At 40.8% G+C, this 26,330-nt stretch overlaps 1 protein-coding gene across 1 annotated transcript in view; it reads right to left on the bottom strand.

Moving 5' to 3' along the window:
* The window catches only part of LY75 (lymphocyte antigen 75), an 83,413-nt gene extending 58,276 nt beyond the window's left edge, over nucleotides 1-25,137 (bottom strand). The window contains exons 1-13 of the mRNA XM_032782055.2: nucleotides 24,942-25,137; nucleotides 20,777-21,148; nucleotides 16,798-16,971; nucleotides 16,329-16,493; nucleotides 15,510-15,620; nucleotides 12,830-12,973; nucleotides 10,723-10,911; nucleotides 9,825-9,982; nucleotides 8,235-8,342; nucleotides 6,042-6,130; nucleotides 5,182-5,354; nucleotides 4,779-4,975; nucleotides 3,315-3,457 (exon numbers count right to left, since the gene is read on the bottom strand). Of these exons, the coding sequence (XP_032637946.1) occupies nucleotides 3,315-3,457; nucleotides 4,779-4,975; nucleotides 5,182-5,354; nucleotides 6,042-6,130; nucleotides 8,235-8,342; nucleotides 9,825-9,982; nucleotides 10,723-10,911; nucleotides 12,830-12,973; nucleotides 15,510-15,620; nucleotides 16,329-16,493; nucleotides 16,798-16,971; nucleotides 20,777-21,148; nucleotides 24,942-25,026 (2,108 nt within the window). The 5' untranslated portion in view covers nucleotides 25,027-25,137. The remainder of the gene's footprint in view (nucleotides 1-3,314; nucleotides 3,458-4,778; nucleotides 4,976-5,181; nucleotides 5,355-6,041; nucleotides 6,131-8,234; nucleotides 8,343-9,824; nucleotides 9,983-10,722; nucleotides 10,912-12,829; nucleotides 12,974-15,509; nucleotides 15,621-16,328; nucleotides 16,494-16,797; nucleotides 16,972-20,776; nucleotides 21,149-24,941) is intronic.
* Between the last annotated feature and the right edge of the window lie 1,193 nt (nucleotides 25,138-26,330).

The raw sequence follows: 26,330 nt of genomic DNA, 5'->3' as shown, positions 1-26,330 counted from the left end.
CATGGACTCAAATTTGATTGAGTTTAAAGGATTGTAAGTCTCCATCATCTGCTGTTTCTGTGCTGAAGGCTTTCCATTCAGATGAGGAGTACTCACACAGAATTAGACCTTGGTAAATGCTACCAAGTGTGGTATGGTCTTTTTTATTACTTGATGTAAATACTATATGGATCACTGACAATACTGCAACAGAGAGGTAGGTATGTCGCACTTTTTAAAGATTGTTCTAAAAGAAAAAAAATAGTAACTCAGGAAATAAAAATTCTAAATGCTCTACATAATTTAAAAAATGCAAAGCACAGCGTAAACTAATAGCACCGTGTAAATGTATTTAAAGAATAATAATTTTAAAGTGCCAGTCTCCGGAGGCAATATTAACCATGTAACATCTCTTTACTGGAAGTTAATGATCTCAAGACATAAGTGATTCACTCCTGCAATCTCATCAACATTCTCTCCATGTCTGGGCTATTGTTGTGTTCATTCTGTTATTGCTGCTCTCTTTGATTACACAGTCAGTTTATACTGTCCTTACTGTATTAGGCCAATTTAAATTCCACTGTGGTCAAGTAAAAGATCCTAAATGACTTCAAGTGGGATATCCAAGTCAGGAGTAATCGAATGCCTTAAATCACGAAAGAGGATTATAACCAGTGTTATAACACTGGATACGACAGCTGGCAAGGCATGACTGGGGTTATGGAATGAAAGACTATGTGCAGTCAGATGCACTGAAATAGATCTGGAACCCCACGAGGACCTTCCTGCAAGGGCCGACAAAGACTGGTCAATGTGGTGATGCCTGAACCGCCTGTGCATACAAACCGGCAGATCAAACACTAATATGATCAAATGGGGCTACTCTAATTACATGAGGTGAGGTGCAGACTATGGAGCACCTGCTCATTTGCCAACTCTTTGGGAGATCTGTATGAAGGAGGACCTCGCTGCAGTGATGGTTCTGGAAAAACATCTAGTTTGTGACAAGGATACGAGGGGGAGGAGGAGGAGGAGAAGAAGAGGAGGGAAATGGATCCAGCCCTTACTCTATCAAGCAACATTTGAGGTTCCTTACATATGACGTATACAATATCTCACATTATAACATTGTCAGAATCTTTAGAAATTGTAAATCTTCATCTCCTGACTCCTAACAAAATAAACATGGCCATTAGTTGTAATTAATATTGGACAGGTATTGGCAAGCTGTAAAGCCAGGCCACCTACCTCTGTTCAGTGAGGAAACAAAATATAATGATTCCTTAAACATATTTCATAGTGAACTGGGTACAGAGAAACAAAACTTATATTTGCAACATGACAGAGTAAAATTAGAATAGATTTACTACATCTACATACAACAAAGTTGTATAGTATATTTTATTTGAGGGACTTTAGTAAGTCACTTTAATAAAGAAGTTACAAGTGCCTTTTTCTGGGATGTTTCATCTATGTATAGAGTATATGGGTTTGTTGTTGTCTTGTATTAGTGCAAACAATGGCTGGGTCCTTTTCACAATTGTTATGTTTGGAAATCCACCAAATTGGATATTCAGTTATGCCAATCTTCAGCCACTGACTTTCAATTTTTAAAACGCATTACAAGAGACTGTACATTGGGAGATATTAAATGCTCTTGCTTTAGTTTGTGGATAAAAATTTAAAAAGTTAAGTGAGGCTGGCTGCAACAACAAATTTAAGCTGGCAAGGGTTATGCAATGCTAAACTGTCAATCAAAAACCTTATTACACATGGATCTGACATCATACCCATGCATAACAAGGCTTTTCAGAGACAGCTTCTTTGACAAAAATCCAAGACTCACAATTTATGTAGCATTTAATTTCTTGATACCAAAGAACTCAACATACTCATCTAATGTCTGTACAGTGTTATCCCAGTTATGCCAAATAGAATCTGTGCCAACCAGATTGCTAGATAGTACATTATTCATTGATTTAATTAATTAAAAAACAGAACTTTTATTTAGGCAGAGAGCATCTTGTGCACAAAAATAAAGCTCACTTTAAAAAATTTAATCATCAGCCATTCCTAGAGTAAGTTTTTTCTCCAAGTCAACCGGAATACAGCAGTTGAGAACAGAGAGTAACTGTCATTATACCAAAATTCAGCAGAAAGAAGCAATCGTTTTACTGTAACAATGTAGATTTAAAGTCATTGTAAAGAGAAGACGGAAAGCAAATATCTCTGCTTTGTCTCTTTATTCCTGTAGCACCAAGAAAACTTTGGCCAACTTGTGTTCCCTTTAACACTATCCAGAGAAGTGGTATTATGTTCAGGAGATTGACTGTCATGGGCTCTTCTTAAGAGTAGTTAATAACTGCCTAAGCTGCCTCTGAGATGTTTCTAATGGGCAAGCCCCTGGACTTGAGTCCAATGAAGTTTTGGATCTATACTTACTACAGTACTACCCCATGTACTGGGGACATAAAGAGACAAAAGGTTGAAATCCTGATCCTATTGAAGTCAATGGGTGTTTTGCCCTTGACTTCAATGGGACCAGGATTTTGCCCAAAATCTTGTCACCAATATGAAAAAGATGATAATGAAAACATATTACTGCTTCATTTTTTTTTTAAAGTTGCCCATTCCATTCTAGTGGGAAAGCAGAATTTTACAAGGTTGATTTAACTAACAGAATCTCTGTTGCTTTGCAATAAGAGGTAAATAAATGGGTGCTGAGACAGATGAACTATTATGCAAAGAAGAGGCAATCAAATTAAGGCTATTGCTATTATACAACAAACTTATACAGGAAAAATATAATTTTCTACTTCATTAAGAGCTTTTCAAAGTCCTGCACGGTTTCCTTCTTGACAATCTAGTGATATACACTTTAGGGACATGTCTAAGATGAATGGTGTAAGTGATCCAGGACAGTCCTAAAAAGTAATTAGTTCTTCATTGGAATGACTTATTTGGAAAAAAAGATGTATAACTGTCATAAAACTAAAGTCATCTGGAATCAAGCCTGTTTCTTTTAAGCCTAAATCTGGCCAATTGTTAGAGCTTTCAATTTCATTTCTGAGAAGACTTTGACTAGTTGAAGATTTTCTTTTGATGAATAATCTGGGTTGAAACATAGCCCAAAACAAAATCAGATTTCACATACTAAATCAGAAACTTCAGGATTCTCATTTACAAAAGTAAAAACTTCAACATCCATCACAGTTATTCAAATGACAAATACACAAAACATGCAGCATTTCTCAGATGTAACACCAGGTTAGACTCCAATCTCAGCAGTGTGTAACTGAAATCACCATATCATCATGGCATTTCTAGATTGTTACCTGACAATGTTTCTTAGTATATAATGGAGTTCCTTCATTTCTGCAATATCACTGAAACTAGGAAGATGACCTCCTAGTGCTTCACAGAATCGTTCTGCCTCTTCCCAGGTTCTGGTTCTCAGCAATCTTTCACTGTGAAAGACCTTCACAAAAAAACAAAGTGACAGCATGACTCAGTGACAGCATTGTTTAGTCACTGTTATTCTATTCAAATGTGGGCACTATTTGTAGGAACAAATTATTTCTTTCCAGGGGAAGAAAGTGGAGAGCTTGATATTAAACATTTTTTTTAAATCATTCTTTTTCCCCAGTTTTGAGGGAATGGCTGGATTCTCTGGATTTTTAGTCCAATTTTTGTTGGTCTACACTCAGCTCGACAGTATTTCTCCTCCTGTCTGTATGTACCGCAATAATTTTTGAAAACGACATCTAGTAAATTCCAAAATGCCAAGGAATGTTCTATGTATGGAAAGACAGAACTGTATGGATTTTGGTGAAAATCTGAAAAGCCTGATTTTCACTAAAATCAGGCCAACAGAATGCCCATTTTGTGCTGAGGAAGCTCTCAGACACCCTCTACTGCCATCTTCTCCCCTGCCCGCCACTCTCACCAACCCCTCCTCCCAGCTCTATCCAACCTCCCAGCAGGGACTCCATTCGTACTTAAAAAAGTTGGACACCCAAAGCTCAGCCTAGCTGAGCAACAAAATGTGATCTCGAGTTTACTATCTGTCTAAAGTTTGTACTGCATCCCAAACACTGAATCCAGAAATTAGGAGGTTTAAATCAAATAGGCCATTCATTTTAATGGGATTTGATTCTAAGCATTTCCATTAGGATTTTTAAATGGAAAAATAAAGTGTGCTTCTAAATTCAAGATCAATGAAGCCATTCCAGCCAACTCAGAAAGCTATCTTAAAACACCAAATACAACTTCAAAATTTGGCTATACTCTTTAGTGGATGAGATCAACATAATCCTGTAGCCATCCAGAATGAAAAGTCAAATGTCCCCATTCATGGCCTCTGACGGTATACAAGGGGATGTGAGAGGAGAGAAGCTGCAAGGTGCCAAGTGCCTTCTTTGTGCCTCTGTACAACAGCCAGACACAGTCAGGCTGGAGGGAAGACACTCCTTGTTAGTGCAGTCAACAGCACTAGCCTCCTGAAAGGAGGCAAGATGATGGCAGAGCTGTGCCTCAACCTTCCTTGCAGTGGTCAGCAGCGCTGGCCTGACATGGAGGGGAGTGCATGCTGCACCTTTCAAAGGATGGCAGAGTTGCTGCTCCTTTGGAGGAATTCTGAGTCAGCAAGAATTCTTCCTTGGGCTCCCAGTGCAGTATGGCTTCTCTGAAACTCCCTGCAGCACAACTTAAAGCCACAAACTGGCCATTAACATGTATATACAGACGGCTGCAAGAGAATGCCAGAATAAATAAGGCATTTAATAAGAAAAATGTATTACCTTATAGCAGGCAAGGCCTGATCCATTCTGCCATCCGGCAGGACAAGGGTCAGTTGGCTTAGGAAGTACTTCTGGCTGCCTAGGAGGCCCAGTATAGTTCTTGCAGATAGATAAAGCTGTAAAGGTTTTACAGTCCTTGGCCTCCCATTTTCCAAGAGATTTCCTACTGGACATTGCTACACATCCTCCAGGAAATGCTAAGATTTTAATAAACAAAGACAACTTTTAACTCAAAGACAACTTAAAGACAACTTTTAACTCAAAGATAACTTAAAGACAACTCCTTGCTGGTTTTCAGAAAATCCATAGGTTTTTGAATTACAGTTGTGCCATTCTTGTGAGACTATAAAAGCACTTTATCACAATTATTTATTTTAGTTTTCTTAACTGTTGAAGATTTTACCTGGCTCTAAGGAATTCCAGTTTGCATACATCACAGCTTCATTTTTTCTCCCATCCGCATCACCCCAAGTATACTTTCCTGACCGGCTGATATCTTGCAAGCCTGTCCAGAAATATTTTTCTTTGCCTTTACTGTATTTTCCAATCAAACTGTTTATAAATTCTTGCTCAAACCTGTAATAGTCACAATTTATTTCAAAAAGATATTAAAAAAGACATTTGTAACTATCAAATCAATTTGAAAATGAAGGGATATTCTCTTCTCTATGTAGATGGGTAAGTCCAAAAGATTATAAGAGGCAGTTGATGAATTCTGTACATTAAGAGAATTTAATTTCTAAATATGCACATTTGAATTGCCTATAAAATACTAACAGCTGATAAATGGATGGGCAGGTGGTAAGCTGAGACTACTGCCTACCATGCATATCATTCTTGTTTTAATGTTACCTCGTCCTCCCACCACCAACTGTTGTTGTGTCATATAAACCTAGCTTATAAGATCTTTGGTGTAGGAATTGTCTTCTTAATACTTATCTATACTGTGCTTACCACCACAGCCCTTAATTGGAGCCTCTAGGACAGTGGTTCTCAAACTTCAGTACTGGTGACCCCTTTCATATAACAAGCCTCTTAGTGCGACCCCCCTTATAAATTAAAAACACTTTTTATATATTTAACCCCATTATAAATGCTGGAGGCAAAGCAGGGTTTAGGGTGGAGGCTGACAGCTCGCGACCCCCCATGTAATAACCTCACAACCCCCTGAGGGGTCCCAACCCCCAGTCTGAGAACCCCTGCTCTAGGATCTACTGTAGTACAAATTAATAAATAATAATAATAAAAGATACAGGGCTGTACCTGTTCATTATTGTCAGATTGCACTGAGCTCCAAATGATACTTTATTGTTATGAATCTTGTAACAAAAGTCTCCATGTCTCTTCCATTCCTAGAAGTTTACAGAATGAAATGTTTATATTTTTATAGGCAAGTTCTGACAGTATAGTCCAACCTACTTCCCAAAAAGAAAGCATTACACCATTGTTTGGTGTCCAGGCACAGACATGCTAATACGTTATCAGACCCAAGATCAGGATATTACAGAATTTTCACCCTCTCGGCAAGGGAAGAAAGAACATGTAAAGGAGTGACACACCATGGGCTCTATCCGACATCAAATATCCTTACTTTGAGTAAGGGCCACAGGATCAACCCCTAGACCTATAGTGTTTGGGGAAACAAGGCAAAAGAAAACACAACATTATGTATGCAAAACTGTGCAGGAAGAGCACTGTAATTGTTGCTTGTCAAAAGTCAATACTAGAGTGAAATTCTGGCCCCACTGAAGTAAATGAGAGTTTTGCCATTGACTTAATGAACTCAAGATTTTTAAAATATTTTATTTTAAAACTGCAATTAATATCAATTTAGGAACATGACTGGAATAGTGATTTAGAGGCGAATACCCTGTTCAGGAACGTAGGTGGGGGAAAAAGGGGAAGAGGTGTTGCATTATGCATCAAGAATGTATTCACTTGTTCTGAGATCCGGAAGGAGCCGGGAGGCACACCATTTGAAAGTCTCGGGGTGAAAATGGTTTTAATTGAATTAGACAACAAACCAACCCAAAGGGAATTAATGAAAACACATCTATTAAAATTAGGGTTTTGTGACAGAGTCAGGCCAGATGGATACAGGAGAGTGGTTTTTTTTGTTTTTTTTTTAAAGCAAATAATTCGGGGAGACAACTAATGAAATAACAGGGACAGAAGTGCGCTCAAAGGGTCAAACGAAGGGAACCTGACTGGGACACCGAGCAGAGATCCCCAGACAGTGCCCCCTGCTCCTCGAAGGTGTCCAGGGAGCCAGTGGACGCCGCCCAGAGGAACTCTGCCCAGATGCGTGAATGGACAGAGGATTGGAAATAGGCCCCACAGTCACAGGAGACCCCACTGGCCAACCTCCTCTCCTTGGTCTTATAGATGGCCATTTTAGCCAGGGCCAGGAGGAGGTTGACCAGAAGATCCCGCGACTTCGTGGGGCATTAGAAGGCAGATATATTAGTCCCAGAATAAGTAGATCCTTTTCCCCTGTGTAAGGTAACAGGGGCAGTTCCAGAACAAGCAGGTACTTGCTGGAACCAATTAAGGCAGGAAGGCTAATTAGGACACTTGGAGCCAATTAAGAAGAAACTGCTAGAATCAATTAGGACAGGCTGGCTAATCAGGCCATCTGAGTTTAAAAAGAATCTTGCTTCAGTTCGCAGCATGCACATGAGGAGCTGAGAGCAAGAAGCACTAGGAGCTGAGAGTGGGAAGGTGTATTGATGGAGGATTGAATAGTACAAGCATTATCAGACACCAGAAGAAAGGCCCTGTGGTGAGGATAAAGAAGGTGTTGGGAGGAGGCCATGGGGAAGTAGCCCAGGAGTTGCAGTTATCATGCAGCTGTTCCAGGAGGCACTCTAGACAGCTGCAGTCCACAGGGCCCTGGGCTGGAACCTGGAGTAGAGGGCGGGCCCGGGTTCCCCCCAAACCTCCCAATTCCCAATCAGACACAGGAGGAATTGACTTGGACTGTGGGTTCTGCCAGAGGGGAAGGTGTCTGGGCTGTTCCCTGACCCACCTGGTGAATCTCTGAACCGAACAAATACGCCAATAAGCGCAGGAACCATCAAGACAGAGGAGGAACTTTGTCACACTTTGTAAAATATATTTTTTAAAATAAAGTAATACAATATTACAGCTTATATATTGGGAATAAACTGCTTGCCAGCATCCCAGTATACTTCCCACTAAACAGAGGAGTATGACTTTTAAAAGACAATCCCTACCAAGTGAAGAGAATTTTAAATTAAGTCAACTTTTGGATCAAAACTACTTGGATGTATCTTTATAAAGCTAGGACAATCCAACGTTTGATAAATTCTTTTAAAAATTAGAACTCCAAAAATAGAGGAAATAAAAGTAATTTTTATGTAGGAAGCATTTTTACAATGAAGAAAGATAAAAGAATCACACATTTTTTAAATAATTGGCATTATGAATTATTACCTCTTTCGGGAAACAATGTTTATCAGATGTTTCATTCAAAACCTCTCCTTTTTTCATGCACACGTATTTCAGTTTCTCTTCACAAGATCTGACTCTCCACCGACCCAACTATTAGAAAGGAGGAAAAAAATGGGATTTAAAAACCCCTCAAAACTTTCAAATTTGAACTTCTTTCCATTTATACTTTAGTTTAAAATCATTGCTGTGATGTAGACATAAGCCAATTTAAGTTGTGGGTACTCCTCCAGGCTGAATCAGCCTCTCCTGGCTCTTGCTCTTTCAGGATTAATGATTCTCCTGGCTACTGGCCCTATAAAAAGCCTGATTAATTATGCCTGCTTAAGGGACCTTTGTCTGCAGGGTGTCCTGTTATCTCTTGCCAGTGCCGTCTCTTGCTCTCCTTTACCAAAGCATTACATGGATACTTCATTTTCTTCTTAACTGATCACGGCCTGCAATGACCCTCTTGAAGACACCAACTCTGCTGGTCACAGCAGTACTTAATAGCTTCCCCAGGTTCATCAGATCGTTCCCTCCAAATACAAACCCAAACTGCCCTAAATTGCACTTTTAAAATGCACTGTGTTGTTACATCAACAGACAATGATGTTTCATCATTATCCAATACTGCCCAAACATACAAAATCACATAAAATCCCGCTGTCATCATTTAAAAAGTACATATAAAAGCCTTAATGGAGAAACCCCAAAGTTCAGAGTTTGCTGAAACAACTTGTTCGGCTATGTATGCAGAAGTCCGGATGCTATCAAAATCAGTGATACTTCCAGCCAAGCCCTGAAGCCCTCCTCCATACTACCTCTCTCTTCCCAAAACATTCCATTGCTCCCCTTCATATGTCTCCTTGGGGAAGGCTCGCCACCCTCTTCTGAGTATTTGCAGAATAGCTAGTATGTCTTTTCCAGGAGAATGGCTATGGCCAACTCTGGCACCTCTGTGGTGTTATCAAGATCTCTCTCCCCTCCAGTCTCCTTTACTACCCTCCAACCGCCAGGGTCTCTCTCCTTCACTCCACACTCCAGGTATCTCATTAACCCTTCTCAGAAGGGAGGGACTAAATTGCTCATAGTTCTTCAAGCCTGTAGGGTTTGATTCAGGCTGGCTCCTCGTCTCTATAGCTCTGGCCGCATCCCTCTTGGCTCTCTGTCACCTAGACATACCAAGGAGCTGGTAAGTGGCAACTCAGAAGGCAGAGCAGGATTGGAAAGAACAACATGGAGCAACAGGAGAAACAACTAGCTGCCCCTCAACAGCAGCCAAAGCAGCAGCTGCTAGTGGCAGAATTTGAGAACTGCAAACAATTGTTTTCATTCCCTTGAAGCCCATCACACACACAGGGAAACCAAGATACACAGTATGCAAACTTTGGATAAATAATTTCAAGCAATTTCTTTTTTTAAAATAGTGTCAAATAGTTATTTCTGAAACAAAGAGATTTGCTTTCATTATCCCTATATTTCTTTACATATCTAAGATGATTCAGTGGTATTTGAGGTTTTTTGCTCTCAATCTTCACACATACACCACATAACACTGAATCTACTGTGACTGAAAGAGCACTGGGTTCTTACCTTTCCTGAATACGACACACAGTTAGGAGTGTTGTTAAAAGGAATTTTTGGTTCATTCTGATCCCAGTAAGTGAAAACCACTTTGGACCCATCTGACCACTTAAACAAAGCTGGAGTATTCTCATTCATGAAACCCATCCATATTTCCTCTTTAGTTTCTAAAGTTAACATGGGGATGAGAATATAACTTCAGTTTAGTAAGTAAGATAATTGCAAATGAAAATGAAACCAACAAATTTAAGATTTAACAACATGCAAAATACTACAGAAGCCTCCCCAAACCTGCCACATCTCAGAATGCACTGCATTATTCTCAAATATCCATTCTCACAATGCGATCTGAGACTAGTACAAAACATTTTTTACCATGTAGTTTTTATTATTATGCATGAATATACGTAATTGCTTTTTTTTTGTGATGCTTACATGTACCAGCAAAATTACCACTAACCCAAAAAGAGAAAGCAGCAATGGAAAATACAGACAAGTTCAATGACCAATAGTCAAGTAATAATTCAAGTAACCGTATAGATTTGAATGAAGAACTATCACCATTCTGTTTAAAGCATAATACAATAAAACACAAAGTAAAATAAAAATAAACCATAACCCTACCAATATAAAACAGAGTAAACAACCCTAAAAACTTTGGAGAAAAAAAAATAGTTTCCTCAAGAGAGGTTGATCTTCTTGGGTCAGTTCCTCAGCTAACATGAATCAGTTTACTACACTGATATCAATATACTACTACTACTGAAGTCAAGGGAGGTACACTGATGTAGACAGACTGAGGATCTAGCCTTGTATCTCTCTCTCTCTCTAAACTGCTGATTCATTAATTTCTGGCCTCAGTGAGCTATTGTTAATTTTGTTAATATTGTTAACTATCCAAACTTACCATTATGGAGCTTTGTAACAACCAGCTCAACATCTGCTAAAGAATGTATGCTGATGAGGTCACTTTTATTTTCTCTGCACGACTGACTTGCCGTATTCCAGGAAGCCTGGTTATTCATTAACATATAACAAAAACCACTGTATGGAAGCCAGCCTGAATCACATTGAGTCTCCAAGTACCTCCAAACATCTGAGAATGAACAGAAAGTGGATTACATGCCATGTGAGTTACACAAATTATTGTATAAACTGAAAGGTTGTTAAATGTTTTCTTGCAGAATCTTAAAGCTTCCAAAACAAAGCAATTATAACGTATTCACTCAGCAGGAAACTGCTAGTATTTCCTCTTTCTCTGGCTCTGATCTCAATGTCCCACACTGTACCCTCCGATTCAGTGAGAAGAGCTACCCCAACTATGTCAAATGGAAGGAGAATTCTACTTCTGTGATACTGTTCAAGTTCTCTTCTCAAAGTACAGAAATCGCTCTAATATGAAGTGCACAGAAAATGCTTCAGTCTCTACCAGCATTCCTGTATGTCTCTCACTTATTACAAACATCGACTTAAAGTAAAATGGAGAGAGGTAACATTAATAAAAAAAAGTAACATGGCTCTTACAAAGTTGGAACCTAAGCCAAGGGTCAAAGAGAAACATGTGGGGCTTGCATCTATCCAGCTAGTTTAGCAGGGGAGAAACTAATAACAGTGATTAGTAATATTTATGGGTGGTACGGAAGGGGCAAAGAAAATGCAGCTAGTTGCAGTGGAAAGTAAAAGTTATCCATCACCCTAATTGTGATGTAAGTGAAAGGTATTTGTCAGAAAAACGACCACTGCCACATCTTTCCTTGAAACTACATTAGAACACACAGCCAAGCAGCTAAAAAACAAAGCTACTTCATTGTTAGTGACCAATATATCACTCCCTCAGCTTCAGCAGCTTGATTTAGAAGGAATTATGCATGCCAAGTATACAATATTATTTATATGCATTGTGGTATCACTGAATGGGCTCATTCAAGATTAATACTGTGAACACACACAAAAATTCCCAGTCTCAGCCCTGAAGATTCTACTATCTTTTTCTCCTAAGTAGGTTTCCTGTAAATTGTCTCAAACTCCAATGAGGTTCAGCCTTACTGATTTAAAACACAGCACAAAACATAAATACATTTGAAGTAATCACAAGTTGTATGGTGGAGTGTTACAGTACGTAAACTTACTATTTCATACAGCCTGTCAGACCTTTCCTCGAAGCTTACTGAATGTTTACAACACTACACAAATTATTTTATAAAATAGAAGAGAAGACATAGACCCTGCCTCAAAGAACTTATATGCTAACTCATACAAAACCAAACAAGGAGACACAGTTCAGGTATGGGAGGTGTGAGGACACCACTGGTAATGAGGTCTGTGTTGGAATAACACTGAGCTCTTCTCTAGTTTACATCATCAAAACATTGTGCAAACATTAACTACCTCTCAGCACACCCCTCTGCAGAAGGTATCAGAGAGGTAAAGATTATACAGTGGGTCAGACACCAACTCAGGCTTCTAATTCTGGGCTTGATATAAAGTCAAAGGAGTCAATGAAAAGATTCCCATTGAGTTGAATGGGCTTTCAATCAGGTTCCCTGTGCTTAATCCACCTAAAACACCGTCTTGTCAATACAGACAAGCTTTGTGAGGGAAATGGGTTTTCAGAAGAATTTGAATGAGCAAGGGTGCCTAGAGCATAGGAACTTCCAAACATTGGGTACAGTATGAAAGAAGCCACAAGCTGAAAATAGGAAAATATGATAAAGAAAGCAGCATGGAGGAGGCAACTGGGAAGCATTCAGGGAATGTTTGAGAAAGTAGGAGGAAATGGGAGACGAGGGTGAGGGAAGATCCTGCATTGTTTTGAAATGGAAGGCAAAAAGTTTGAGTTTGATGTAGGAAAAGAAGGGATTCAGTGCAAACAGATTTTGGGGAGGGAGGCTGATGTGGTCAGAGTAGGGAGAGGACCATTACTTTAACACTGGCAAGTGACTATAGCAGCAGTGGATATTACCCTCATATCACTATATATTGACCAGAAACGCAGATGCGTAGAGATGGATTACCTTGTAATTCTGATTTTGTATTATGAAGTGGTTTCTTGCAGACATATGGAAGTGCAGTCCCACAGTGGTAACTCTGCCATTGACCTGAGGCAGCATTCATTGCCACACAACTTGACCCATCCAAAGGCGACACATTTTGCATGTCTTTGGGAGAGAAAGAACTATATGTAAGAGTGCAGATTTATATAAAATGAAGGTGATTATTGCTTCTTTTGTCTCACACTTTTTGATGCAATAATAATACTTCTTGCTTCTGTAGTTTCTTCCATCTGAGGATCATAATGCACTTTACAACCTTTGGCCTAAGGAATTTGTTTTACGGTAGGTCACACAGGAAGCCTTCTGAAAGAACCAGGAATAGAGCCAAGGAATCCTCATTCTTAGTCCTGTACTTTAACCACTTCGAAGACCTAGTAGAATATTCTATCTAAACTACAATTAACACAAAGAAAATTTAAGCTATGACATAAACCAGCAGATACAATTGTTTCATTAATTCATTTCCTTTTAAGTAAAAGTCAACACTTAAATGTCCTTGTGTATGTTTAGAGGTAGCTCAGTTACAAATACCTGCTCTTATGATCATAGGAGTTTCAAATGGAAACTACCAATATACTGTTTACCAAAACAGAAGCCTGTATTAATATAGTAAGCACAGTAAAAGCAAAACGAAACAATAGTGACTACATCTGCCACAGAAATCATTTGGCAATAGGCACTGCTTTATGTTTTATCAAGTTTTTCTGTCTTTATAATGAGTGAGGCAATAAGTATTTCAATACATGGTCCCTCCTGGCCACTTCTCTCTGTTGTTTGGAAACTAGGTGCCAAAAGAATAATTTGGTTTCTTGATTAAGGGCTCAATTCTGCACACTTGGAAATTATTGTGAGTTTTGCCATGGATTTAAAGAGGGAGTGGAGCAGGTTGTAATTTATTGGGCTTTTCCATCTACCCCTTAAAAGTTTTACATTTTGAGCTACATGGTTTGGATTGTCAGACAACTGGGAACAGATTCTGCCACCCTTACTTATGATTAGGGTTCTCAAGCGATTAAAACAATTAGTCACAATTAATTGTGTTGGTAAATAACAATAGAATACCATTTATTTTAAATATTTTTGGATGTTTACTACATTTTCAAAAATATTGATTTCAATTACAACACAGAATACAAAGTGTACAGTGCTCACTTTATATTTATTTTTGATTAAATATTTGCACTGTAAAAAACAAAAATGTATTTTTCAATTCACCTCATATAAACGCTGTAGTGCAATCTCTTTACTGTGAAAGTTGAACTTACAAATGTAGAATCTGCATTTGTAAGTTACACTTCCACGATAAAGAGATTGCACTTCAGTACTTGTATGAGGTGAACTGAAAAATACTATTTCTTTTGTTTATCATTTTTACAGTGTATATTTTTGTAAGAAAAAATAATAATAGAAAGTGAACACTGTGCACTTTGTATTCTGTTTTGTAATTGAAGTGAATACTGAAAATGCAGAAAAACATCCAAAAATATTGAAAAAATTTCAATTGGTATTATATTGTTATAAGTGCAATTAATCACGATTAATTTTTTTATTGCAATTAATTTTTTTGAGTTAATCGCATGAGTTATCTGCGATTAATTGACAGCTCTACTTATGATGAATAGTGCCCTGCTTTGCAAATTGTCCCACTGAAATCACAAATAAGGTGTGACTCATGTAAAAGTGGCAAAGCTGGGTCCTTAGACTTTGAAGAGATGATAAAAGAAATGCTCCATGTGGCAAATCTTATAAAAAGCTCTACTTAGCAAACTTATCCAAAAATCATAAACTCTCACAAAAGCCACATCTTATCCCTCTTCTCCTTGCTTCCTCAAATGGCCACCATTTGATGGAACAAGAAGCTATTCAATAAGCTGAAAAAAGAGAGTTCAGTTCCAAAAAGACCAGACAGACTTACTTTGGGGAGGGGCAGGAGCCTTAGTATTAATGTTCAGTTATACAGCAAAGATTCTCATAAATACCCACAACAAATGAAACCAGATTTCAAATGCAAGGCTTCAAATTGCAAGATACTTAATAAGCAAAACTCTCATTGATTTCAATGGAACTCTGAGCAATTAAAATAAGTTTACCAAAATTCGTCTTTCTACCTCACCTCCTAAGACACCACAAGTTAATGTAACCTTAAAGTTAAGAATTTAACTGCACAAGTCAGGCTCCTGTTGCAATTTATCCCAGGTCCCTGGCACATATGTGTTATTTTATACGCTGTTAAATGTATGCCTTCATATAGCAGTATAATGTGGTGAATTACAGTCGTTATGATAATCATATCTTTGAAGTCCACAATTTGTGTATAAAATCTCATCCATTTTGCCAGCAGGAAGAAGAAATTGTCAAAGAACCCTGGAGCTGCACCAAATATGCAGACAATCTCTAACTGAAGGTGTTTTTAAAAGATGTCTTTTTTACTAGGGGTTTATTAACCCTAATCTTCCATAATTTGAAACTTGTTTAAATAGTAGGATTCACCTTTTAAGAAAAATGTTTATGGATGTTTTTCAACTTTTTACAGCAATGGAACAATAATGTTCTCTTTGGTAAAGTGCAATAAAAGAAGATGAAAAGTAAAGTTCTAGTGGGTATTATGAATATACGTTCATTCAATTGAAAAGATGGTTACCTGGATTCCAGTTAAGAAAGTTCAAGGGTGTGTGGTCTGACCACTGCCAGCCTCCAGAAATGTCCAGTTGGTTTAAGCCAATCCAAAACACCTCTGCAATGCCATCTTTAGCTGGAATTAATAATTAAAAGTGGTTAACTAAAACTATGTTCATCCATTAAACAGTTGTTTTTAAATTAAGGAGCTAACTAAAAACATGTCCAATGGAGAAACATTTTGCATTGAATATGGATGTGCAACTTCTACTGAAGTAAGAAGTTAAGGTCCCTGGGCAAAATTTGGCCCTTAATACATTACAGAATTCTGTTTCTTCCTCCTCTTCCCTCCAGAAGCTGATTGTTTTATTCCTCACATACTCAAAGACACAGTGACACCTCCTGCAGTCCAAGCCTGAATTAAGCCCTGTATGGCTGCACAGGTGATGACATGACAATGGCACAAAACACCCTCTTTCTCAAGGGATGAGTGCACTGCTAGAATGGATAGAACTAATTTGATTTCCAGATCCAAGCCTGGATCCTGTGCACTGCACTGACACTAAACTGTCATGCTGACACATTCTGCATTTTGTGTGTGGACACTGACAGTTTACTTCTGTTTACATTCACAAACACTATAATACAATCAGATGAGCTATATGAGAAAATCTCAGGTTAGATTTGTAATTCATTCCTATTATACAAGTTACAGCACCAAGAGATCTTACATGCCAGAGAATTTTAATGCTACCTTGAAGTTATTCTACTTGTCAGGGTTTCCTGATATTCTGCTGCCAACATACTCCTCTCATTCATTTATTACAGACAGTTTTATACCTACCTTGTATATAACTTAATTCACTTGTATTTGTGATGCTCAGTAAATCTCCCCCTTGTGTTTGACATGAAATATAGGCTTCTTTCCAAGAAAGAGCAGACTGTGTGTTTAACTGGTAGCAACTTTCCAATTCTGGATCGTGTTCCCAGGTATCACGACAACCATCCTCTGTTTAATGCAAACACATGATACTGGCGACTGTAGCAAAACAATAACGGCATTTGGGTTTTTTCAAACATTTTAGTGAACATTATTGTAATGCAGAGGAAAATGCAAGGAAGTGTTTCAGTTGTATGTTAAAATCACTCATATTCCAGATTATATTTGTGTTGATTGTTATATCAATGTTCCAATATCAGTGAGACCTAATTTAAAAAGAGTTTAGTGTGCAGATATTGTACCATAAAATGGAGCTGTACACACATGAAATTGCAGAACTCTGTTAGAACATCTGTTTAGAAAAACTACATGCCTGGTTTTAAGCAGATTCCCCATTTGGCATCCTGATTGTAACTGGAGGTTGTGGCACACCAGTCACCATCTGTGTGTGTTTCATCCCGAATGCAGTCATGATACCATGTCTTATTAACTAGGAAGGGGAACTCACAGGGCCTTCCATAGGAGTTACCATCCCTCGTATAGATCTCTGTAGGAAAAGCAACAAAACAGCAGATTTAGTATTTGAAAGAGAAATCTGAACACACCTGAAAGCATTATAATGAATAATCTAAAACTCCCCTCTCACAAGTTTGTTGAGGAAGAAAAGAGTAGCAAATAAAAGCTACTACTTACGTGGAGAACATTAATTTAAAAATTACCAAATCAAACTACTATCTAGGAATACTGTACTCTATTGTTACAAATAACACATAATAATACTGTAACTAGAAGGGATTAAAGAAAAATATTTTTTCTGTTCCTCCCCACTTGCCAGGCATTATTTTGTGTATTAGCTAGTTTCACCATGCTTCCTCTATGGTCAATTAGACCCCAATCCTGTGAACATACTTGTGTTGAACTTCATGCGTTTCAGTAATCCCACTGAGTTCAATAAGACTCTTTACACATGTAATGTTAAGCATGCGTATAAGCATTTGCAGGATCATCACACCTTAGTTAGTTTCCCCTTTTGATCCTGTGAATCCTTCCCACAAGGAGTTGGGGCCGGCTAGCCACAAAGCACCACCAAGAGCTCTGAGGACACAAGTGAGCCAAACCCCAGTATGGGACCCCTGGATTCGATTTCAAGTCGATGGTCCCTTTAAACAAACACGAAAATGCTGTATATTACTGTTAACTGCTATTACTTTTTGCCCAGTCTAATGGAAATTGTAAAATGGATTATACCACCCATAAAGGGCTCTTACAGAATACTTTACCTAGCCCAAATTTGACTCCATGCCTGCTAGACTACAGAGGCACTGCACAAACTACTCCATTCTCAGAAGCAATGAATATAACACAGCTCCCAGAGTCAGAGACACAGAGTGCACCAAGTTTGACTGCCATGTAAATATGCTAATTTGAGTCATCATGGCTATAGCATTAGGGGGATGCATTAAACACATTCAAAGCACCCCCTCCCTTCTCATGCAGGGGCAGGTTATTCTCTGTATGACAGACTGTTAGTCGACGAGGGAAGAAACACTAAAGGAACATTATGGCCTGCAGCAACTTTTCCCCAAGACTAGGTCTACACTAGGAGCAATTTGCTGCTATAGCTATTCTCTCCCAGCAAGGACACCGCAAAACTACATCTATACTAGAGCTTTTGCCAGCACACCTATGTCCGTCTGGGATCACATCACATGACATGCCTCAAAAATACAGCTATGCTAGCAAAAGTCTGAAGTGTACACATGGCCTAAGTGACAGCTGCCTCTGTTAGAGGGCAAGGCTTCATATGACCCTCAGGACTCTCCTGAGATTCCTCTTAACCTAAACAAAAGTCAAGGATCAGGGATTTCCCCAGTAGAGCTCTGATAGGGGAATCTGTTGGAGGGGAGGAAGAATGGTCTACTAGATAGGGCACTGGACTGAGACTCCAGAAACCATTGTTCAGTTCCTGGCTTAGCCACAGACTTCCTATGTGACCCTGGGCAAGCTACTTGGGGCCAAACTGACAAAGGTATTTCAATGTCTAAAGCTGCAGACAGGTGCCCAACTTCCTTAGGTACTTCTGTAAATCACACACTAGGGCCCAGATCTTCAAAAGGTATTTAAGGCACCTAAGTGAGTCACACACCTAAATAACTTTGGAGATCTGGGCCTCGGTGTTTATCTGCATCTTTAGGCACTCAAATTCCTCTCTCTCTCAGTGCCTCATTCCCCATCTGTAAAATGGGGATAATAATACTTCCCTACCTAAGAGGGGTGTTGTGAGTATAAAATCCACTGATGATTGTGAGATGCTCATTTACTATCGGGACGATAGTTGAAAACAGTGCTGGAAGCTGTCACTGTGGTCACAGGTTCCCTACAACTTCCAAATAGCTAAAGGAAGCTGAACATATGTGAGTTGCAGGGTAAGTGTGCATGACCAGAACTCTCTGTAAAAATCCATGAAGCTCACACATTGTCCTCCTTTAAATCCCTCCTAAAAATTCATTTCTGCCATGTTGCCTACAGGACACTTGACAACAGCAAAGCAGCTGGTGTGCTTTAACCACTGCTTCTTATGCTAAACATAAAAGTCTCATTGTCACTGTGCACTCCCCTACGTGTCTGTTATATCCATCTGCTGTCTCTTGTCATATAAAAGCTTGTATAGGCTTTTGGGGACAGTACCATCCTTATCATCATATGTCTGTACAGCACCTTGCAAAATGCAGCCCCAATCCCTGACTTGAGCCACTACTGCAACGCAAATAAAATAAAATAAAATAAATAAATAATAAAGTAATAACAATATATAGGGCTTCTGTTTTACAGGGTATATTAATTATGGTTTGGGGGGTTATTTTTGTAATTGTTGAGTTTGATACAGATGGGATTTTCAGGGTTTTCTTTTACATATACTGTATGAATAATGTATATTAAATACTGTTATGAGTAATCTCTTTGTAATGTTCCCTGGTGCTATTTAACATAGTACTGTTTCAAACAGCACTGTGTTAAAGTGCACTAGGGACTCTTTAATGTGCACCAGAAGGGTCAATATGGACCAACTAATGCATAACACAGTAGAGCACTTTAGAAATCACACCCTCATAGTTCATCTTACTGCTCCATGTACACAAGCCCTTAGATACAAGTAAGAATTTCTGTTTTTTCTAGTGTTTATTAGATAAACACCAATTTCTTTTTCCTTTTCTGTATCAGGAATGTTTTACTGGTGTTTATTGGATAAAACTGAAAACCAGAAGCCCTATAATAAGTTACTCTAGCCATGGCAATAGGAGTAATTTTGGTAAGCTGCATGGCACCAAGAAGGAGAACAGTGAAGCAGATCCTGGGATCCTGGAAAGAAAGGCAGGGCTGTCTTTATTCGTGTGTATCACCAATGCAAAGCATTTTAATAATGAATACAATAAATAAAATAATAGTTAATAATAGAGAGTTTTGGAGCATGTTGCATGAGATCATCTTCCAAGCAGCTCAGCAGCTGTCTGGTATTGAACTATTACTGTTTATGGCTTTGCACAGTGTGCAGACTATTCCCCTTTACCTAGATAGCAGAGAATAAACTATTAAAGACAAAAACCATCTCTCTGTTCTTTCTTTGCATACTCCAGAGGCAGCTATTTCCTGTCTTTTATACAGGGCTTGTGGCAAAGATACAATCCAGGCCTATTTTTTTCAAACCAAGCAGTTAATTGTTTGTTATTAAGGGCCTGACTTTTTTAAATAATGCTGTTATGGGGAAAATAGCTCAATCTACACTTTCTCCATGAAAAACTATTTACTCGTGAACTTTCGCACAGTAGCCAGTGATCCACCAATTATTGTGGTTAAAATATTGTTTATTTAAATGCAAAAAATACTGCAGATAACCAGTTACACAGTTTTCAGATCACCACTCCTACTAATCAGTGTCAAGAACAGATATAGAATGGTAGAGAAAGAAAAAAACCTGAAATCCTGGTCTGAATGAAGTTAATGGCAAAACTTCCACTGAATTAAACAGGGACAGGAAAAGGCCTATCAACTACAGTCTTGCTAAAAGGTGGCTAGTGTTTCATATATGAAAGGGATGCTATCAAAAGAATGGTAGGTGTACATGTACAAAACTAGCCTTTTACTTGACACCACTTCTCTGTGATTAATCAGTCAATAAACACCAGGTTACAAATTTGCAGTACCTGAACATCACTATCTCTCTGTGGCAAACATTTCCTTCTTTTATCAGTCGTTCAAACGCTTAGAAGTTGGCATATTCCCACATATTGTTAGTGAAAATCATCACCATATCTCCTACTTCTTCCAGAACAAAATCAAAACCATAGACTTACCACGGTAAGGGTATTCACAAATATCATCGGAAGAGTTACTTCTTCTCCAGGCGTCTGACGAATTTATACTTGCAGTGACAACATTGTCTTTTAAAGTCAGCTTGTACTGGGATGCACCAAATATGGAAGCATCAACACATCGCCACCATAGCATAAGTTGTGAATCACAATTAACCATTTTCAATGGAGCTGCTCGTTTGGCTATATTTAATCCGAGGCACTGTCGGGATCCCAAATGGAAAAGGCGATTTTGGGAGACCCATTTCCACAAAGTTTCATTTGTCTCCTTGCAGTCTGCTGCCATGATCTGTGAGTTTTTAACTTGTAGGCACTTGCTGGTTTTTTCATGGCGAATGGTAAATGCACCATTACCTATACATAAATACACGTGATTTACATGTGAAATTTTGTTTTTAAAACTAAGACAAGTTTTGATATGCTCTACCAGAAAGGACTAGCAATTGCAGTACATAGACGACTCTTTATCACTAAGGCTAAGATTTCGTCATGGATATTTTTAATAAAAGTCACAGACCGGTCAAGGGCAATAAAGAAAAATATCCATGACAAAATGGGAACCTCTGGGCAGCTGAAGGGCTGGATAGGAGCTCTGGGGCCCCCCACCACTCATGGGGGCTTGGAGAGCCAGGGTCCTCCCCCACCCAGGCTAGGAGCTGCAGGGGTCCCCCCACGCTCTGCGGCACGGCTTAGCTGTGGTGATCCCCTTGCCACCCACAACAGTGGAGGGCTGCGGGGGTCTCCCTGCCATGGTAGGAAGCTGCAGGGATAATGCCACGGGTAACTGGGGGCTGCAGGGATCCCCCTGCTGCCACGAAGGCAGGGAGCTGTGGTGGTCCCCCTGCTGCCCATGGCAGCCGGAGCTGCCGGGGGGGTGCCCCTGCTGCCGCAGGGATAACCTGCCACCCATGGCAGCTAGGAGTTGCAGGGATCTACCTGCCGCCCATGATGGGGAGCTGCTGGGGTCTCCCTGACACTGCAGCAGCTGGGTGCTGAGGGTGGCTGGGAGCTGCCGGATACCCTCGTTGCCTACAGCGGACAGTGGATTCGGGGATCCCCCTGCCACCCACAGCGGTGGATGGCTGCAGGGTCCCCCTGCCACTCCAGGCTGAAGTCCTGGAGGTCTCTGGAACTCACAGATACTGTGACTTCCCTGACCTCTGTGACAAAATCACAGTCTTACTTACCACTGGTACAACTTACATAAACCCTAGTGTTAGTAACACATTTAATTTCATCTTCCTTAGTGAAAAAATTCTGTTAATAAAACAAAAATCATTCTTTCTAAATGCGCATAAAATGAGTTTACAATGTAAGGCCTGAGGTCAATGGGAGTCTTTCTATTAACTTCAGTGCACACTGGCTCAAAAGTTGGATTAATGTGAAAACTGTCTGGGTCTGGGACCTTGTTTTCATGTCTGTGGTAAAACAACCAGCACGCTGTAGTTGATACACAAGCAATAATAAATAATGATCATCCTCATCTTTAGCTACTAATCAGCAGGAACTGTCTCTGAATGTGTGTTTGTATGGTGTCCAGCTCATTGGAACCCCCATCCAGACTGGAGTTCTTGGTTGCTACCATAATATAATAATGGACAATTATCCCACCTTGGAAATGTGCATACAACTATAAAACCATACAGTTAACCAGGGCTTAAAATAATTACCCAACACTTACCAGCCTTAGGACTAAGGTAACATTTTCAGAAGCATTAGGGGCCTAGGTCCCTTCAAGAGTGACTTAGATTTTTGTCTATATGGGAAAGTTTTTTCAGGTATAACTGAAGATGTGGATTTAAAAGGATATAGTTACACTAGCATAACTTCCCATCTGGATACTGTCTGGCCCTTTTTCAATACATCTTATGTCAGCTGGGAAGGATTTGAGGCTAAAACTGAAAAAACAAACAAACAATTCTTATATCTGAATAAGAGTGTCCACAGGGTTATATCAGTTTAACTATATCAGTACTATGGTAAAACTGTCCTGTAGGCAAGGCCTACATAATAAAGTTATGTTCACATATGCTATGTCAACTAGGAGTGCGAAAAAATTCAAACACCCCAGCTGATACAGCTCTGGCAGCAAAACCCCCCGTGTAGTCGCAACTATGCTGGAAGAGGCGTACGTACCTCCCCCATTTCCAGGGGTAAAGTGGGATGGGTCCTACTCCTAGGGGTGTGAGAGGCTCGGGGGAGGAGGGGGTTGCACAGCAAGTCTGCCCCACACACACTCCAGAGCAGCAGATCCTGTTCCATAGGGCTGGCTGGGCTCGGTTTCCTACTTCAGGTATTGTGGCCTGGCTGGTGTCACAGGTCCACTCAGGTTTGGCCTGGCCATATCTGCTTAGGGTCCTTTCCAGCCCTACATAGCTATGATTCTTAAATGGTAAGATTCAAGACTGTACTTCCACTAGAAGCGCAGAACAAAGAAACACCACGGAATCACAGCTTATGTATCCACTTGAGTTGTATCCACTTCTCTTCTCAGGATCTGACTATTTTGGAACATCTGCAGAGACTGGGAATTACTACGGAGACGTAATCAGCACTTTAGATACTGTTCTGACAGGCACCTTAGTAGTACCTGATGAGATAAGGAAAGAGAAAAAGATCGACTGTGCATTTTGACTGTCTCTTGGGCATGTGAAAAGCAGCATTCTTTGTCCTGCAGCTACGGCAAGTTTTCCCAGGCTGGAAGGCAATGTGATTTTTCCAAGCCATTGGGATAGCACAGGCTACAGACAGGGATAATGGATTTAAAAAAAAAAATTCTTTTGTAAGTGAATTTAGAAAAGCTTGCCACACTCCTTCAACCAACATGCCTCTGCTCTCCGCCTACAGGGACCTTCTCTATTCAATCTCTGGTTTCTCTTCTGAGTCTGCCAACAGGAATACCTGGAATGGCTTTGGTGATGTGGACCTTTTTTCAGCAGAGTTACAAATGAATTCAAAGTCCTTTTTATGAACATCAGATGACAACATTCATCAAATTGTAACCACTGTCAATTGTTCAACCAACCTGTGTATGAATGAAACTGGTAATCAGATCCTGAGAAATCAGCCTTAGACTATTTTAAATTTTAGAGCCCCTAGAGAGCTAATCTGTCCCACCAAATATTTAATATTCTAAAATATCCCCATTTGGATGAACAAACCAGCAGCTGATCTGCCTCGGATCCACACTGACTGCCAGAAGAATTTGTGCAGCACCTGAGAGTGGGAGTACACATTGGAAGAACTCCCTAATGCCCCAATCCTAAACACATCAGCACCAGCACTTTTTTAGCAGCAGGGTCACCTCCAGAGTGAAACAGAGTAGGAATTAAGCAGGTCGCAATTCTTTGGACTTTGCTATCTACCCTACTTGCCTCTCCTGCTTTTAATACGTTGGTTTGCTCTTGTCACATTATATCGAAACTAAACTTCTTCCATTTCCTTGGCCCTGGCAGGAGAGTTTGCTTTGCCTCGCCTAGCAGTAACAAACACAAACGCACGAGCTGAAATTCCCCGGCTGCACAGGGCTGCGCCACTTCCTTATACTGTGGACCCGAACTCTCATCTCTCGGAGCTGGGATTCCCTGGGTGTTTCGGTTCCAGCTACTGAGGCCAAGACATGGCCCGTCTGGGGCTGCGTTAATTCAGGAGACGCAAAGGGGACGATTACACTGTAGAGGAGGCGGAGGGGACTCGCCGCAAATGTGAAGGGAATTTAAGTAAAAGTGAATTAGCGTTTAAGCTGAGCCGAGCCCTGCCCCGCCGCCTTCGTGATCACTCCTGCGGTGGGGTCCTCTCGCCTGTCCTTGGGAAGGTCCCTTCCCCTCTCCATGGGGCGCACATCGCTTCCCACTAGGGGACCCTGCCCCTCGCCACAGACGCCCGCTCCTCCCAGCTAGTTACATGCTTTTGTCTGCCCGCTCCCCTAAGTGTCCTGAAATTGTAACTAAATGCGCCACCAAAGCGCAGACGGGACAGCCCAGCCCCCTGCAAAGACTCTTCCCTCTCCCAGGTCCCGTGTCTTCCCCGGTGCCCAGCTGTCTGGGCTGGGCTCAGGCTCCCCGGGGCTGTGGCCCCGCTGCTCCACGGACCTGGGCCGGGTGCGTGCCTGGAAGCAGATAAAAGTAAAAGTCTCGCTGTGCGTTACCTGCGGATGCCCCGCACGCAAAGCAGCAGGCTGCGAGCAGAGCCACCCAGCATGTGGCCAGCGAGCGCCCGGGCGCCCTCCTCATCCTCTCACGGGGCGAGCGCGGAACGCGACAGACACCTGGCCCGACCCCGAGAGATCCCCGAGCGCTTCCCAGCTCAGTGACACTCCCCAGTCCCACGGGCACTCGCTGCGACCCATTGGAGGAGGCTGGGGCCAATCAGAGTGTTCCCCTTGACTGCAGGCTGGGCGGGTAAGTTGTTGCCGGGCGAAAGCAGGACCTAGGAGGTTACGCTACTATTTTCACCGCGGACCTTACTCAAGATCACATCTCTCAGGGCATTCAGGCCCCTGGTGGGGGTGCAAAGGGGAAGAAGGGCCTCACTGAGACACACATAAAAGGAACAGTGGGAGAAGCTTTACAAGCACAGGATTTATTTCTAGTCTCCATCAGTTCAGCTGCAGCCCTCCACTTCACCTCCTCTCAGCCCCCATGTCACCTCCCCATCAGTTCAGCTCCAGCCCCCCCAGTAGTCACCTCCTCTCAGCCCTCATCACTTCAGCTGCAGCCTGCCCAATAGTCACAACCTCTCAGCCCCCATCAGTTCAGCTCCAGCCCACACATCAGTCAATTTAACCCTTTTCTGGGCTTGGAGTGCATCTTCAGCTGCTCTTTTAGGGATACCAAGTTTGGTTGGACATATTCTTTGAGGTTCCATCACATGACAATCCTCAATTAAAGATGATAATCTTTCATTCTGGAGACTCCAAGGCAATACTGTAGGATTGGCAACCCTACTTCACCCTCTCTGCCCTTTCCCAGGCCCAGGAGGGAGCAGGAGGAGCAGAGGCCTGTCCAGCTGTTCATAAGACAGAAGGGGGAGGAAGGAGCTTCTGGGGTCCTGTGAGAATGGCTTGGTGTTGCTAAGAGAGACAGAGAGAGTACACTCTTCCTATAGCCGCCCTGATTGATTGATTGCTCTTCCCCAGGTGGTGGGTAAGTGGGGCAGGCAGCCAATCGCAGGGGGTTCTGCCACCTCTGAACTTGCCAAAGGCCTGGAGATGGGGACTAGCACCAGCCCTAAATGTCATTTGCAACAAAACTCACAGGAGCTGGCAACCAATAGTGTTTGATTCAGCATTATTGATGCTCTTATAATACCAAGTTCAGAGCCTGAACCAGAGCTAGCTCTGGAATTTCCTGCTGATGTTCTAATCCAGAGCTTTGGTGGTAGCCTATGTTTATAATGTTAATGTTTGGAGTAAGGATTGGTCTAATACTGGATCTTGTATACAGCCCAGCCCCTCAAGGTGATTAACAAATAATACATAATAATGATGGGCCAGGTTTTCCACTGTGTAAATCTGTTTAGCCCCATTGATGTCACT

This window comes from Chelonoidis abingdonii, chromosome 10, assembly GCF_003597395.2.
Source record: "Chelonoidis abingdonii isolate Lonesome George chromosome 10, CheloAbing_2.0, whole genome shotgun sequence".
Taxonomy (NCBI): Eukaryota; Metazoa; Chordata; order Testudines; family Testudinidae; genus Chelonoidis; species Chelonoidis abingdonii.
The sequence above is the reverse complement of the archived record's forward strand: the minus strand, read 5'-3'. Positions and strand labels throughout refer to the sequence as shown.